The sequence below is a fragment of the Mesoplodon bidens genome (assembly GCF_964165515.1).
Source record: "Mesoplodon bidens genome assembly, chromosome: 18".
Lineage (NCBI taxonomy): Eukaryota > Metazoa > Chordata > Mammalia > Artiodactyla > Ziphiidae > Mesoplodon > Mesoplodon bidens.
Window position 1 is genome coordinate 30,028,508 of NC_138175.1, and position 13,682 is coordinate 30,042,189.

Genomic DNA, 13,682 nt, shown 5'->3' on the forward strand with positions numbered 1-13,682 from the left:
TATGTATGTTCACCAAAAGACATGGTCTAGAATGTTCATAGCAGCATTATTCGTAACAACCCCAAATTGCAAAATAAATATCTATAAACAGTAGACTACAGGGACTTCCCTGGTGGTCCAGTGGTTAAGAATCCACCTTGCAATGCAGGGGATGCATGGCAGGTTCGATCTCTGGTCGGGGAACTGAGATCCCACATGCCTTGGGGCAACTAAGCCCGTGCGCCTCAACTAGAGAGAAGACTGCACACTGCAACAAAAGATCCCACGTGCTGCAACTAAGACCCAATGCAGCCAATAAATAAATAAATATTAAACAAAACAAAACAACAACAGTAGACTACATAAATTATGATATATTCATAAACTGGCATATTATATAGCAACTAGTTCTGTATGGATGAATCTCACACACCTAATTTCGTGAGAAAGAAGTCAAAACCAAAAGAGGACTGCTGGGGGGCAGGTGACAAGGCTGTGGACAAGTAGGTGATGGCTCCAGCCACATGGAGCTCCTGGGTGACAATAGCTGGTGCAAACATTCCCCATCTTGAGCTATTTTCCTCTTCAGTAAAATGGCTCTCACAAGGCTTACGTTGCAGAATGTGAGACAGTGCCTAGAACCCAGGAAATGCTCAGGGCTAATGGGCATTGTAACTATCATTCTGATTGAGTCCCAGCCTTCAAGGAGCAGCGGGCATTGGCAAAGAAGCTAAGGAGTGCCCAGAAAACTCAGCCAAGGGAGTCAGTGTGGCGGGCTCCACTGAGGGGGTGGCTGGTGCCTTCTCTGTGGGCCTGTGGGAGAGCCGGTGAGTTGAGAAGGGGTGCCCAGGTGTGGTAGGGGTGAGATGGGGAGAGGGAGGTGGGTGGTGACAGGCAAACAGAGGAGTCTGCAGTGAGCGCTCAGGAATGAATGAGCAGAGCTGTGTGGCTAATCAAGGCCTACAAAGACCTGTGTCCCCATCTCCAGAACGGCCTTCATCCCCACTGCCCCCAGGCAGGATGCTGTGGCTTTAAACTACTCACCCTGCATCAACTTCCCTGAGCAATCTGTGTCTGGCCCCTCCTAGTCCTATCTCTTGGAAATCAGCTCAACCAACGCCCCTGTCCTCATGGCCCTATGCCAGGCCAGACCCATATTCTGTTCCTCCAGGACTACTGTAAAAACCTCCCCATCCTCCCACCATCCCAGTCTCTCTACCTGCAGTCAGCCTCCTTAAATCCACAGTCTGTGCTGCCGTAGAACCATCCGATTCGTCTGAAGTTGTGTTCTAACTTTGTCACTCCACTGCCCCCAAATCCTCAGAGGCTCCTTATCACCGAAAACAGTGGTTCTCACTGGGGGCAATTTTGCCCCTGCCTTCCCTGGACACTTGGCAACAGCTGGAGACAGTTTTGGTTGTCACAGCTGGAGGGCAGAGGGGTGTTACTGGTTTCTAGTGGGCAGAAGCCCGGGATGGGGCTAAATGTCCAAAATGCACAGGACAGCCTTCCCACCGCAATTATCCAGCCCCAAATGTCAAAAGCATCAGCGTTGTGGAATCCTGGTAGAGAGGATAAAAACATAAGTCTTTCAGAATCGGAGGCCTTTCTCAATCATCCTGTACCAAGTGCACCACGTGCCTTGCCACACCATGACTTTGGCTCCTGGCGACCACCAGCCACGTGTCATTCCCGAATTATATGAAGCTCTCCGTCACTCTGGGCCTTGGAACCGTCTGTTCCTTTATGCCTAGAACACACTTCCTGGCCCAATGTGTCTGCCTGGTGAACTTCTATCCCTGCTAGTCTCAGCTCAAAAATGAGGCCCTGGCTGAGGTCCCTCTCCTATGCTGAGAAGGAGGGAGAGAGTGGGAGAGGGAGGGAGAGAGAGAGAGAAAGAAAGAGAGAGGAAGAAGAAGGAGAAGGAGGGGAAGGAGGAGGAGGGGGAAGAGTAGGGGGAGAGAGAGGAAAAGGGGGGGAGGAGGGGGAGGGGAGGAGGGGGAAGAGAAGGAGAAGCATGGGGTTGGGGAGGGGAGAGGGGAGGGAGGGAAATGAAGGTAAGGGAGGAGATTGGAAGAGAAGAGAGGCCGGGCATATCTAAAAAGATGGAGAACCACAATCAGGTACTGAGCCCATCTGACTCTTAATCCTGCTTCTTCCCATTTCTTTCCATACGGGCCAAGTATTGAATGGTATCAATCACCATTTGGCCAATTTGGCTGTTAAAATCATGAAAAAAAAAAGGCACTGAACCAACTGTGCTTGCCCTCAAACGTGCTAAAATGACTCTAGAATACAATCAGATGGCCGAAACGCCTCCTAACCGGCCCAGGTGACCCACATGTGTGTGAGGTCCACTTTCAGCCTTGCAGTGGTTGTCTAGATATTTCATCAGTGAAAAAGCCAGACTCCAGAGCTGATTTCCAAGAAAAGTGCATCCAGCCTCTTCCCCCATAACAGGCCCAAGCCTTGGGGATTAGTACAAGTAACTTTGTTGTTTGTTGTAGTTTTCCAGCAGTTTAATGAAAATGAATCATCGTGGAGTACACGGTCCAGACTTTCCGAAGTCTACAGGCCAAAAGGGCTCAGATCTCACTTGACATTTAAGTTCAAAGGGTTAGTGCTGGGGTGGAGGGAGAGTTCTCTTCCGCACCAGGAACACGCAGTGGGTAGAAGTTTTCTATTCCCTGAGCGTGTTCACCAAGGGTGCCCTTTACAGATTAAGTTACAGAGCCTCGGGGTTTCCTTCAGCCTTGGGCTATTTGGCTTCAGGCCTAGAGCCTGGGGAGTATCCAAGTTTTGTTCCCTTGAATGATATGTTCAATCTATCAGCTTAAATAAGTGCAAGATGGCAAGAGAATCGGCCAGCAGGCTCTGAGGAAAGCAAAAAAACCAACTAATCTCTTCAGGGTTGGCCCTGGGAGTCCTACCTGCTGGGTCCCCAGACTGAGAGGGGGGAACTTTTAAAGCAGAAGCATTTAGATAAAAGGGCCATTAATAACAAATCCAGAGGCAGCTCATGACTTAGATACTGAGAAGCACACAAAAGCAGCTTCAAGGTGAGAAAGAGATGCATGAGAAGGGCTCCGATCTACCCACAGACACTCCTGCACTCCTGTCCCAAATACACCCCACTGGAGACTCTGATGGGATGGAAGAGAAGACAGGGGAGAGGCCTGTGGATGGGGTGAGGGCCTTAACTCAGATGGCCCGGGTTCGGATCCCAGCTCTGCCACTTCCCTAAAACCTGTACCACTACATTCTTATCTGTAAAATAGGAGTAATTCCCACCTCCATGAACTGCGAGGACTAAATGGGACTTGGATATGAGAAGATGCTTGGTGCCTGGCTCACGGCAGCTGTGAAGCTTGGGGTGGGGATGTACTTAAAAGGGTGGAGGAGGGGAAGGAAGGGGGAGGCGGGGAGGGGATAGGAGCTCTGTGGAGCAGAAAGCTGTAGAAGTAAGTCCTGGATTCTGCTCCCCATGACATCCCCCAAGCCCCTTCAGCCCCACGCAAGAGAATGTCCTCTTCTTCCACCTTATTCTGCTCACAGCCAAGCCGGGAGGAAGTTTAAGGCTGTAATTAAAGCAACCTGGGTTTCAAAACCCAACTCACTTCTCCCTCCAGCTGGGGCAGATCTGCTGGCTATGAAGACGTCAGAGAAGGAATCAAATAATAACTAGACTAGAGACAAGGCCATCATTTCTCATTTTAATTTATAAGGATGAGGGTTGCCAAGAGCAAAAAGAAAGATCATGTTTCCTTCCTTTATCATGAGATGATAAAGGAGAAAGCACGGAACCAATTACATGTATCAGTAGCACCCTCAGCTCCACTATCCTTTACCATCTCCCAGTCCAAACCACACTTATAAACTAGGAAGGCCTAAAACCTCCGCCTGCAAGGTCCCTAACGGTTCTGGGATTGTCCGAGGCCACACCCCTAAGGAGAAGAATAAAGGAGGCCCTAGATTTTCCATGACATGGTACTGTAGGCATGTTAGCCTGAGCCCACTAAGAATCTTATTTTGTTTGAGATGGGAGAGTGCAGTGCCTAAGACAGGGGCTTTCAACCTTGGCTGGATATTAGAATCACTGGAGGAGCTGTTAATACAAATCTCCACGCCCCACCGGCTGCACCCAGACCAATGAAATGAATCTCCGGGTGTGGGATCCAGGCATCAGTGTGTTTTAAAGCTCTCCAAGTGGTTCCAATGAGCAGCCAGTGTTTAGAATTGCTGGGCTAAGAGCCTGGACTTTGGAGCCAGACTTTCTGGATTCAAACCCACTTCAAATGTCACTTCCAAATGCATGGCTGGGATATAATCTAAGCTGGATAAAGTTAGTTGTGACTATGACAGTATTTTGGAATAATAATAGCCATTTATAATGGCTAGAATCCAATATAACACAGAAGTTAAGCCTGCAGGCTCTGGAGTTTCACTGCCTGGCAAGGGAGGGGCCAGGGTGAGGAGAGTGAGGCTCCTGGGGGCAAAGTGTAAGGAGGCTCTCACTCTTGGAGTCCCGAAGCTGCAAACCATCTGGGTCCAAATCTTGGCTCTGCACGGGACTAGCCATGTGGCCATGGGCCAGTGATTTATTTATCTGCGAAATGAGGCCGCATCATGTATGCAATGAAGGTAAGAGTTACAGAAACCTCATCAGGTTGGTGTGAGGCTTACGATGAAATAACACATACAGAGAAGTTAGCAGAAAGCTTGAGGCACACGGTAAGTGATTAGCTGTTGATGTGATGAGGAGGAAGACAGGGATGATGGTGTTACTTAGATGCTTACTTTAAGTAACAGCAGTCCTTCAGATCCGTCTGGGGCTGTAGAAGGATTTCAAATTCCATGACAACTGTGGACCCTCTCCCCACAAAATTCCCAAATCTACATAATTGTGCACATGCCTGCTGGAAGTCTGCAGAAAACACAGATGGGGGCAGGTGGACACACAGGTCCAGGACCCTTAGCAAATTCTCCGCCATGGCTCATTGAGGGTAGTTCCTGGGTCCTGAGAACCCTGACTCCTCTGAGCCCCAGGAGGCGGCAGACTTTCCAGAGGCCACCTTTAACCACACCAGGACTCCTTGGTCATGCTGCACCGAGATGGCAGGAGTGGAAGTGGTCCTCAGGAACCCCACTCTCTGGATAATCAGGACTCGTTCCAAGGTCCTTGGCTTAGGGAATACATAGGACCAAAGAAGAGTGGCCCTAAGGTTTTGGTGTTGGTGAATTTGTTGTCTTCCATCCTCTAGACCTGTACTGCCCAATATGGTAACCACGAGCTATTTACACATAAATGAATGAAAATTAATGAAGTTAAAAATTCAACTTAGTCACGCTAGCCACATTTCAACTGCTCACTAACCACGTGTGGCATGTAGCTACTGCACTGGGCTGTGCAGACGTAGGACATTTCTATCATGGGGAGTTCTCCTGAGCAGCACTGCTCCAGACCAGCAGTCAGCAAGCCATGCCCCACACCCCTGCCCCCAAATCCAGCTGTGGCCCATTGAGTTATGGCCTGTGAGCTAAGGATGGTTTCTATCTTTTTAAAGGGTAAAATCAAATAAAGAATATGCAAGAGACCTACGTGGCCCACAAGGCCCAAAATATTTCCTATCTAATTTTTTACTGGAAAGTTTTCCAACCACTACTCTAGACCATGTGTACCTTGAGAGTGAGGTTTGAGTGGGATTTACTTGTCCTGCCCCACAGTTTGTACCAGGGACTTTCTGCTTAGCTGCTAACACTTGTGTAGGGGTTGCTAAAATGGGACTCACCCCCACCTGAAGCATAAAGACAATAGATGCTACATTCTGAAGAGACCACCATGCAAACATCTGAAATTAGGTGATTGAAAGCAAGTTGACTATTACCAACCTCAAGGACTTAAAAGGATGGAGCAGAGGTTGAGAGGATTCTAGGGAGCAACAAAATAAATAATGATGGCTATGGGTTAAAACCACAGAATAAAATAAATACCAATGAGCCCATACTGATAGAATGAATAAATGAGTAAACAAATGAATGAATAAATAGGGGAAAAGGGACTTTTCAATTAATCTAGAGGGGATGATGGGACTAGAAATCACTTTAGACCAACACTATAAATAATAATCCTTGTTTGCAAGACTCATTGAAGGATGGTAAGAACTGTGGGCAAAAGTCTGATGACAAATGAGATATTGGCATAACCTCAAAGTAACTCCCCAGAAGACACTTACTAATTACAGAGAATAATGCTACCTCTGCACAGGAGGAAGCAGGTAGATAGCACTTTAGCTGAGTGATCAAGGTCAACATGCCTAGTAATAAGAGACTGGCATCCTGTACCCCCTGATACGATGCACCTAGAAGGACACAATGTCATTTCCAAGTTATTCTTGCCAAAAATGTCAAACTCATTCTAATCAGGAGAAAACAATGACCAACCCACACTGAGGGCTATTTTATAGAAAAACTGACCAGTGCTCTTCAAAAGCATCAAGGGCATGACACTCAAGGAAAGACTAAAGAACTCTCACAGATTGGAGGAGACTAAGGAGATGTGACAATTAAATGCCACATGGGACTCTAGGTTGGATCCTGGACGAGGATATGACATTAGTGGGAAAACTAACAAATTTAAAAATAGTCTTTAGCAGGTTAGTTAATCCACGTTAATTTTCTGATTTCAGTCTTTGCACTATGGTTGTATAAGGTGTCAACATTAGGGGAAACTGGGTGAAGGGTCTACAGGGGCTCTGTGTACTACATTTGCAACTTTTTTCTACCTCTAAAATGATTTCAACATAAAATGTTTCTTTTTTTAAAAGATGTTCTGTCTTCTACCACCAGTCAGTGCCTCTCATACACACAGTCCAAATAATTTCTCTGAGCTGTACACAGCTGGCCTGCCTCCCGCTTCCTAAATCTCACTCACAAACTCTGGCTACTTTCACCCATGGAAGCCCCAGAGAGACAGCAGCGCAGGGTGGACCAGGTGACAGCTTCAGGATCAGATTGACTTGGGTTCAAGCCGCAGCTCCATCATCTACCAGCTGAGTCCTTAGGTGTTCCCCTGGCTGACTTCATCAGTTCTTATGACACCTCCTCCTAGAAGCCCTCCCTGACCACTGGCACTAAAGTTCCTTTTCCCTACACAATCACTGTGTAGCACTGGTTTTAGTTCCTTAAGAGCACTTATACTCCCTAAAATGTGTTTGCTTTCCTGAAGGGTATGTTCACGCTGTACAGCATTCTTGCTTCCTTACCTTTTTGCTAGTGTGTTGTCTCCCCACCCCCGTTCTGCGTCAGAACACAAGCTCCTCAAGCTTTGTCCACGGCTGTATCCTTGGCTTCTAGCCAGGATCAGGCCTGTGGTGGCTGCTGAGTACACATTACGGTGACTGGCGTGGCCCCCTCCCCTCCTGTGGTTTTCCTTAGCGTTTGGCTCAGGTCCTGCCCAGCACAGGTCTCGACGTGCCCGTGTGAACAGGACAAGGGGTTGATGACTTACTCATAAAACTCTGCTGCCGGCGTGAACTTGTACTTGGAGTACGTGGTATGGTTGCCCAGCACGGAGCTGTTGAGGAGCTTGGGATCGGTGCAGTTGGGGCTGTTCCAGGCATGGCCGCAGTCAGTCCAGGGCAGGTTAAGGGTGAAGGAGGAGAAGAGGTAGTAGAGTGACCAGGCAATGATGACATTGTAGTAGAAGCCAACGTAGAGTGCAATGAGGATCACAGCATAGCCAACTCCTGGGTGGGGGGCAGAGGGGGTCAGGCAGGGGCTTCCCCAGAACCACCTCTCCTGGGGAGTTGGCTCCAACCATTGCTCTACCCGACCTCCCACACCTCTCTTTTTTTCTGCAGCAGATTGTTGGAACCCTAAATCCCCTAGGGCCCCACCCCCCATTCCTTTGCCTGAGGGCTCTCTCTTGCCCCTGGAGCCCCTTCTGTTCACTCATCAGGCAAGGTAAAATTGCCAGGACCTTTAATGCCCCAGGGAGCAGCCGGGTCAGGTGTTGGAGTATAAGTATCCCAGCTCCTCCCACCCCTTGGGCAGGATAACACTGAGGCATGATAACATTCTCTCCCAGCGGAATGAAGCCAGTTGCCCACAGTGGAAAGGCACGTGGTCCATTTATCATGTCTGCCATGGGAGCAAGAGGGGAGAGTAGTGGTATGTGTTCTGGGTACTTCTGACACTTCTATGAGTTTTTCCCATTCAGGAAAACAGACTCCCTCTGGTTACTCAGCTGTACAGCCTGGACTGGAACCCAGATTTCCAGACTTTCTAGGCTAAAGCTGTTCCTGACACCCCCAATGCATTCCATGTAACTTTGAATGGTGGACGTGCTTGACCTTGCCAATAACTGTAAATCTCGAGAGAGTTGGTCTACCGTAGATCCCACCTCTGGAGCAGATTCTCCAGGGGCACACAGAAGTCTTTTAGAACAACTTTTGACTCCCCCAGATTCCTTCTTTACCTTTGAAAAACGGGCAGATCTTCCACACGGTGGCTGCCCCTTCCCGGTTGTACTGGCCCAGAGCCAGCTCCATGTAGAACAGGGGCATGCCAGCGATGATGAGGAACAGGGTGTACGGGATCAGAAAGGCACCTGGAAGACACAGAAGCAGAGTGTGAGCCCCTAGATCCCTGCCCAGCCTTGGGCCTGCCCCTCAGAGTGTGTGGACCCATGTCAGCCAGAGCTGTGAGGGTCCTCATTCCTGTCACCCGGCCACTTCTCAAGGGATGTCTTGTGGTAGGTAAATCAGAGCAATTAATACAAATAGCCATAACATAATAATAGTTATAGCAGTAGTCATAATCATAATCATAATAATGAGGGTCTGTGCTCAAATTAGTAAAATCTGTGTTCATCAAAGCTAAATAGGCTTGGGCTTCCCTGGTGGCGCAGTGGTTAAGAATCTGCCTGCCAATGCAGGGGACATGGGTTCGAGCCCTGGTCTGGGAAGATCCCACATGCCACGGAGCAACTAAGCCCGTGAGCCACAGCTACTGAGCCTGTGCTCTAGAGTCTGTAAGCCACAACTACTGAAGCCCGTACACCTGGAGCCCGTGCTCCCCAAGAGAAGCCACCGCAGTGAGAAGCCCACGCACCGCAACGAAGAGTAGCCCCTGCTTGCCGCAACTAGAGAAAGCCATGCACAGCAACAAAGGAACCAAAGCAGCCAAAAGTAAATTAAAAATAATAATAATTAAAAAAAAGCCAAATAGGCTTGTTTCTTGCAGGATTCTCCTAGCCTTTGATACACAAGCACAAGCTGTGACGGGCTATGGGGAAGATCAGGTGCAGTCTTTACCAAATTAATTTCAACATAGAACCCTTTCTTTCATGAATCACAACTCTGGGGAATGCCAATCACCCCAAACCCTTCCTTTTATAGATAAGGCAATTGAGGTCAGAGAGGGAGAGACAGCGCCCAAAGTTACATATGACTGAGTTTTCATTTTGCTCATGTCTGTATCAGTTTAAGGTCACCTCGGGTTTTCCCAAACATGACCTCACTGGATTGTCCTTAGTCTCACATCAGCTCACAGAAATAATCAGAGAGGGTCATTATTTCCTCCCAGGGGAAACTGAAGGCAGAGAAGGGAGTCGAATTGGTTTTGTTTGCACTGTTGCTAAGTGACAGAAGCAGGATTCGCATTCATGTCTTCCAACCATCAAGCTCACTCTGTCACTGCTGGCTGAAGGTAAACAAACACTGGAGCAAAGAGGCCAGAGGGTCAAGTCTCTGACCAGGGAAGATGCCCACCCAGAACACTGCCGAAGCTACAGGGAGCCCTTGGCAATGGGCAGCAGCAAATCCCTGGGAAAATTCCTGGTAGAATTAGACACATCTGAGTTCCAGAGACAGTTCTCGGTATGCCTGGTAGCCTGGGGTGAGCTTAACGGGCTCTGACGCCGTGAGGTGACTCACGGGGTACTTGCCACGTCAGCCTAGGCTGCTCCTTGGCCTGGTGCAACCGGAGGTGGCCAGGCCAGATCCACACTCCTCCCGCCATTGGCCTTTGGCTGAGATGTCGTAACCTTGGAAACCAAACACTCTCTGACCCGCCCATGCTAGGAAAGCGCAGAAACCGGGAAATGCGTAACGATGATAATGTTAGGAATATAATATTCCCTACTGTGTTCCAGGCACTGTGTTCCATGCAATATCTCATTCCATCTTCACAACAACCCTAAAAGTATTACTACCGCCATTTTACAGATGTGGAAACCGGGGCACCAGGCTAGCAGAGAATTGTAGCAAAGTCGCATGCACCCAGGGTCAAACTCCCCCAGCTACTCAGATTGTCAGTCTCCACTTTCCTCCCAGGGCTTCTCCTCAGGAAGCCCAGGGCTCTTAGGGACAAAGCATGAAGTTTTGGCCTCAGCGCTCTGAGACCCAGTCCTTCTGAAGCAGGAGATGGACCAGCAGAGTGGGCAGTAGGGAAGAAACCACTGGAACATGAGTACCTCCTATGTATCAAGCAGGGCACTGGGCACAGGACATCTGTGATCCCGTTTACCCTACCCAGAAACCATCTCAGGTGGCAACTGCTATACCCATTTTTCAGAGGAGGAAACTGAGGCTTAGAGAAATTAAGTGACTTGTCTAAGTTCAGCCAACTGGTCAGTGATAGATCTGGGATTTGGGCCCAGGTCTGCCTGACTCCAGAGCTCCAGAGCCATTCCCCAAATATTCTGCTGATTCCAGAATATCCAAGCCTCGATGGAGGACATGAGTCTGCATAGAGGCTTGGTGGAGGGTGATCTGAAACTGGGACTGTGGGGCCAGCTGAGCCAGCTGGTCTGCTGGTCATGGGCTGGTCCAAGCCTCCAGCCCCTGCTCCAGGCTGGACTTTGAAACGGCCACATGCCAACCTCTCTCTTCCCCTCCTCATTTCTACTCTCAATCTCCACCCTTCTCTTTCCCCACACAGAGAGGGCTAGTCTGGCACTGGAACCCACATCTGTTCACGCTGCTGATAGCAATGCTGGTGATGCTGATGGAGGTCAGGGTGGTGGTGGTGACGGTGGAGCTGGTGAAAGTAACAAGTACCATTTATTGAGCTCCGTTGTATGCCAAGCCACACACTAAGTTTTTGCATAATTATTCCTTTAAAACCATCCCTGAGAATTACCACCAATCCCACGTAAAAGATGAGGAAACTGAGGCTTAGAAAGGTCAAGATGCTTGTCCAAACTAGTAAGTATGCTTGCTTGGCTCCACAGCTGGATCTGTTGGAGCGCCACTCTGCCTTGTGGCCACCTGCCACTGCCCTTGGGGGCCTGGAGCCAGAGAGTAAGGGAAATAGATGTATTAGAGTATTTAACAGGCCTGAAGACTGAAGTCAGTGGCCCAAGGGACAACAGGGAAGGAAAAAGCCAGGAGTCACGGCTCAGATCTTGGCACCATGGTTTGCCGCTGTCAACTAGATATTCTTTTCTACAACCAGAGGAAAGAGCAACGTCAGCCAATTCACCAGGGATCTCACATTGGCCAGTTTTCTCAACTCTAACCCTCTGGGTGGCACTGCCAACAGGTAGGTAAATTGCCCAGTTTGAGATTCATCTCCTCTTGTGCTGGCTGGGAGTTCCAGTGGAAGGAGAGGAGGAAAGATTATGGGTCTGCACAAGCCCAAGACTCTTCCAAGTGCGTTTGATGCGGACCAGGCAAAGCTTCAGGTGGTAACAGATGGGGAACTTTTAAGAATGTTGGAATGGCTGAGTATGAATGAAAACCAGAAAGCTGCCCAGTGGCCAGTGTCTTATTCTAAAAGAGGACATCGACCAGGGAGATGGTCTAAGCCCCCTTGCAGAAAGATCTGGAGGAAGCCAGGACAGAGCTGAAGTGTCAGAAAGAGGTTTCAGGGGTGCCTGAGGTCAGCTAAGGATGCTTCTCCTAGAAACAGCCCTGCAGCAGCTCCTGGGACACCAAGGCTGGTTGCAAACTTCCTAGAAGGTACTGCTCTGCAAGGCCCATAACTGCCACATTCCCACGGCCCTACCTCATCTCCATTCATGGCAGCGTCAGCTTCATCAAGCCTCATGCAGGGCCAGAGAGCTGAGAACCTGAGGAGCTATAGGCACAGAATCCTGGCTCTGGAATGTTCTGGCTGGGCTGACAGGGCCAGACCTCCTGAGGGTCTCAGCTCCTAGGGGTCTCCAACATCCACACACGTACACAGATGCACACCTGTACATCTTCATGCAAAGGTACACACGGATTCTGCACATCGACACACTCACGAACACAGGAAGAAAAGACTGTCAACTGCGAAAGGGACTCCAACCCGTGGCCTTTGGATGAATTCAGTAAGAAAAGCATCTGTCTGGCACACACTGCCTGACGCCCCACCATTAGAGAGGAACCCTACTGGTCAGAGAGGGGTTCTGGACTCCTCTGTGCAAATGTCAAGTCCTCAGAAAAGGGAAGCCAGTGGTCACTCAGTTCAGAGTGGGAAGTGCTGGAGCAGAACCCTGGTGGGTGAGGAGGACCCCAGGGGAGGGGACGGGATGCCTGTGGGAGGTGGCTCAGCAAGAGGAGGTGCGGGCCAGGCCTGGTGTGGAGGTGGAGAGACTGTGATCAAGGAGGGGCTGCAGGAGGGACAGGAGGGTCCCTTGAGACCTCACTGGACCAGCTTCCCAGTTGGTGGAGGGTAGGATTCCTCAAACTGGCCACATCCTGATATATTAAGAAGTGAAAACCCACAGAACTGTTCGCCTGGTGCCTGTAGCTCAGCTATGGGTTGTCACTGCCCGTGGCTTTCACCAGAATTCCAAGAAAAACTTGGTCAATGCCTACGGTAGCCAGATTTGTCCCCGCTTCCCAGGTACCCCAAGGGTATAGACATCAGGGTGCAAGAGAAGGTGAGATTTCAGTAGAGACAGGGCTGCATGCAGCAGGCCCACCCAACTTGCAGAAACGGGGACAAGAGCACCCCTGGAGACTTACCCTGCGATATCTACATATTTAAAGGCGACAACTCAGGCCACAGCTGTTAAACCAAACCTGCTCTATCATCCTACCTTGACAACTCAGCATGGTTCTATTATAAAGTTCAAATCTGGAATCTCCAGTTCTTGGAGCTTTGCGCTGGAGTGTGGAGGCCTGGGGGGAGCCCGCACCCTGCTTCATCCCCACCTCAGCTCCAACCAGCAGTGTGTGAGGCCTTTTGCACGTACGTGTGGACTCTTATGCCCACATGTCTAAGCTCTGTCCACAGCCTCTGCAGACGGGGGCCTCTGGCTTCCCCTTGGGCCTGGGGCTGTGCAGGCCTGTAACACAGTTCAGGCTGGGGAAGCAGGGTCCAGGTAAGAGGACCTTGTAGACTGGGTTGGAGTGTTTGGGCAGGGAATTCCGGAGTCCAGGTACCTGGAGTTTGATGGGGGTTAGAATCAGTGCTCTGGGTGGGCAGGCCCTCTCAGTCCTGGCCTGGGTGAGGCAGAGAGGAGGGCAGAGCAGGGCACAGGGCCCAGGGCAGACCCCCTGTCTCTGCTCTGGACTCCTGACACAGAACTCCTAAAACCCTTGTAACTTCCCGAGTGATGGGGGTGACAGGAGCATCTTACACAGAGCTCCTAAATCCCTGGGAATTTTCTGGGTGATAGGAGTGTCTTTTGTTCTAATGAAGCCACTCTTGGTGGGCTTCTAGATGGGGGCTGGTCCCCAGAAAGATCAAGCCGTGATTAGAGGCTTAGG

At 49.8% G+C, this 13,682-nt stretch overlaps 1 protein-coding gene across 1 annotated transcript in view; it reads right to left on the reverse strand.

The window, feature by feature from the left end:
* The window catches only part of SLC6A2 (solute carrier family 6 member 2), a 37,441-nt gene that overhangs the window by 16,458 nt on the left and 7,301 nt on the right, over positions 1 to 13,682 (reverse strand). The window contains exons 2-3 of the mRNA XM_081216356.1: positions 8,456 to 8,587; positions 7,487 to 7,724 (exon numbers count right to left, since the gene is read on the reverse strand). Of these exons, the coding sequence (XP_081072482.1) occupies positions 7,487 to 7,724; positions 8,456 to 8,587 (370 nt within the window). The remainder of the gene's footprint in view (positions 1 to 7,486; positions 7,725 to 8,455; positions 8,588 to 13,682) is intronic.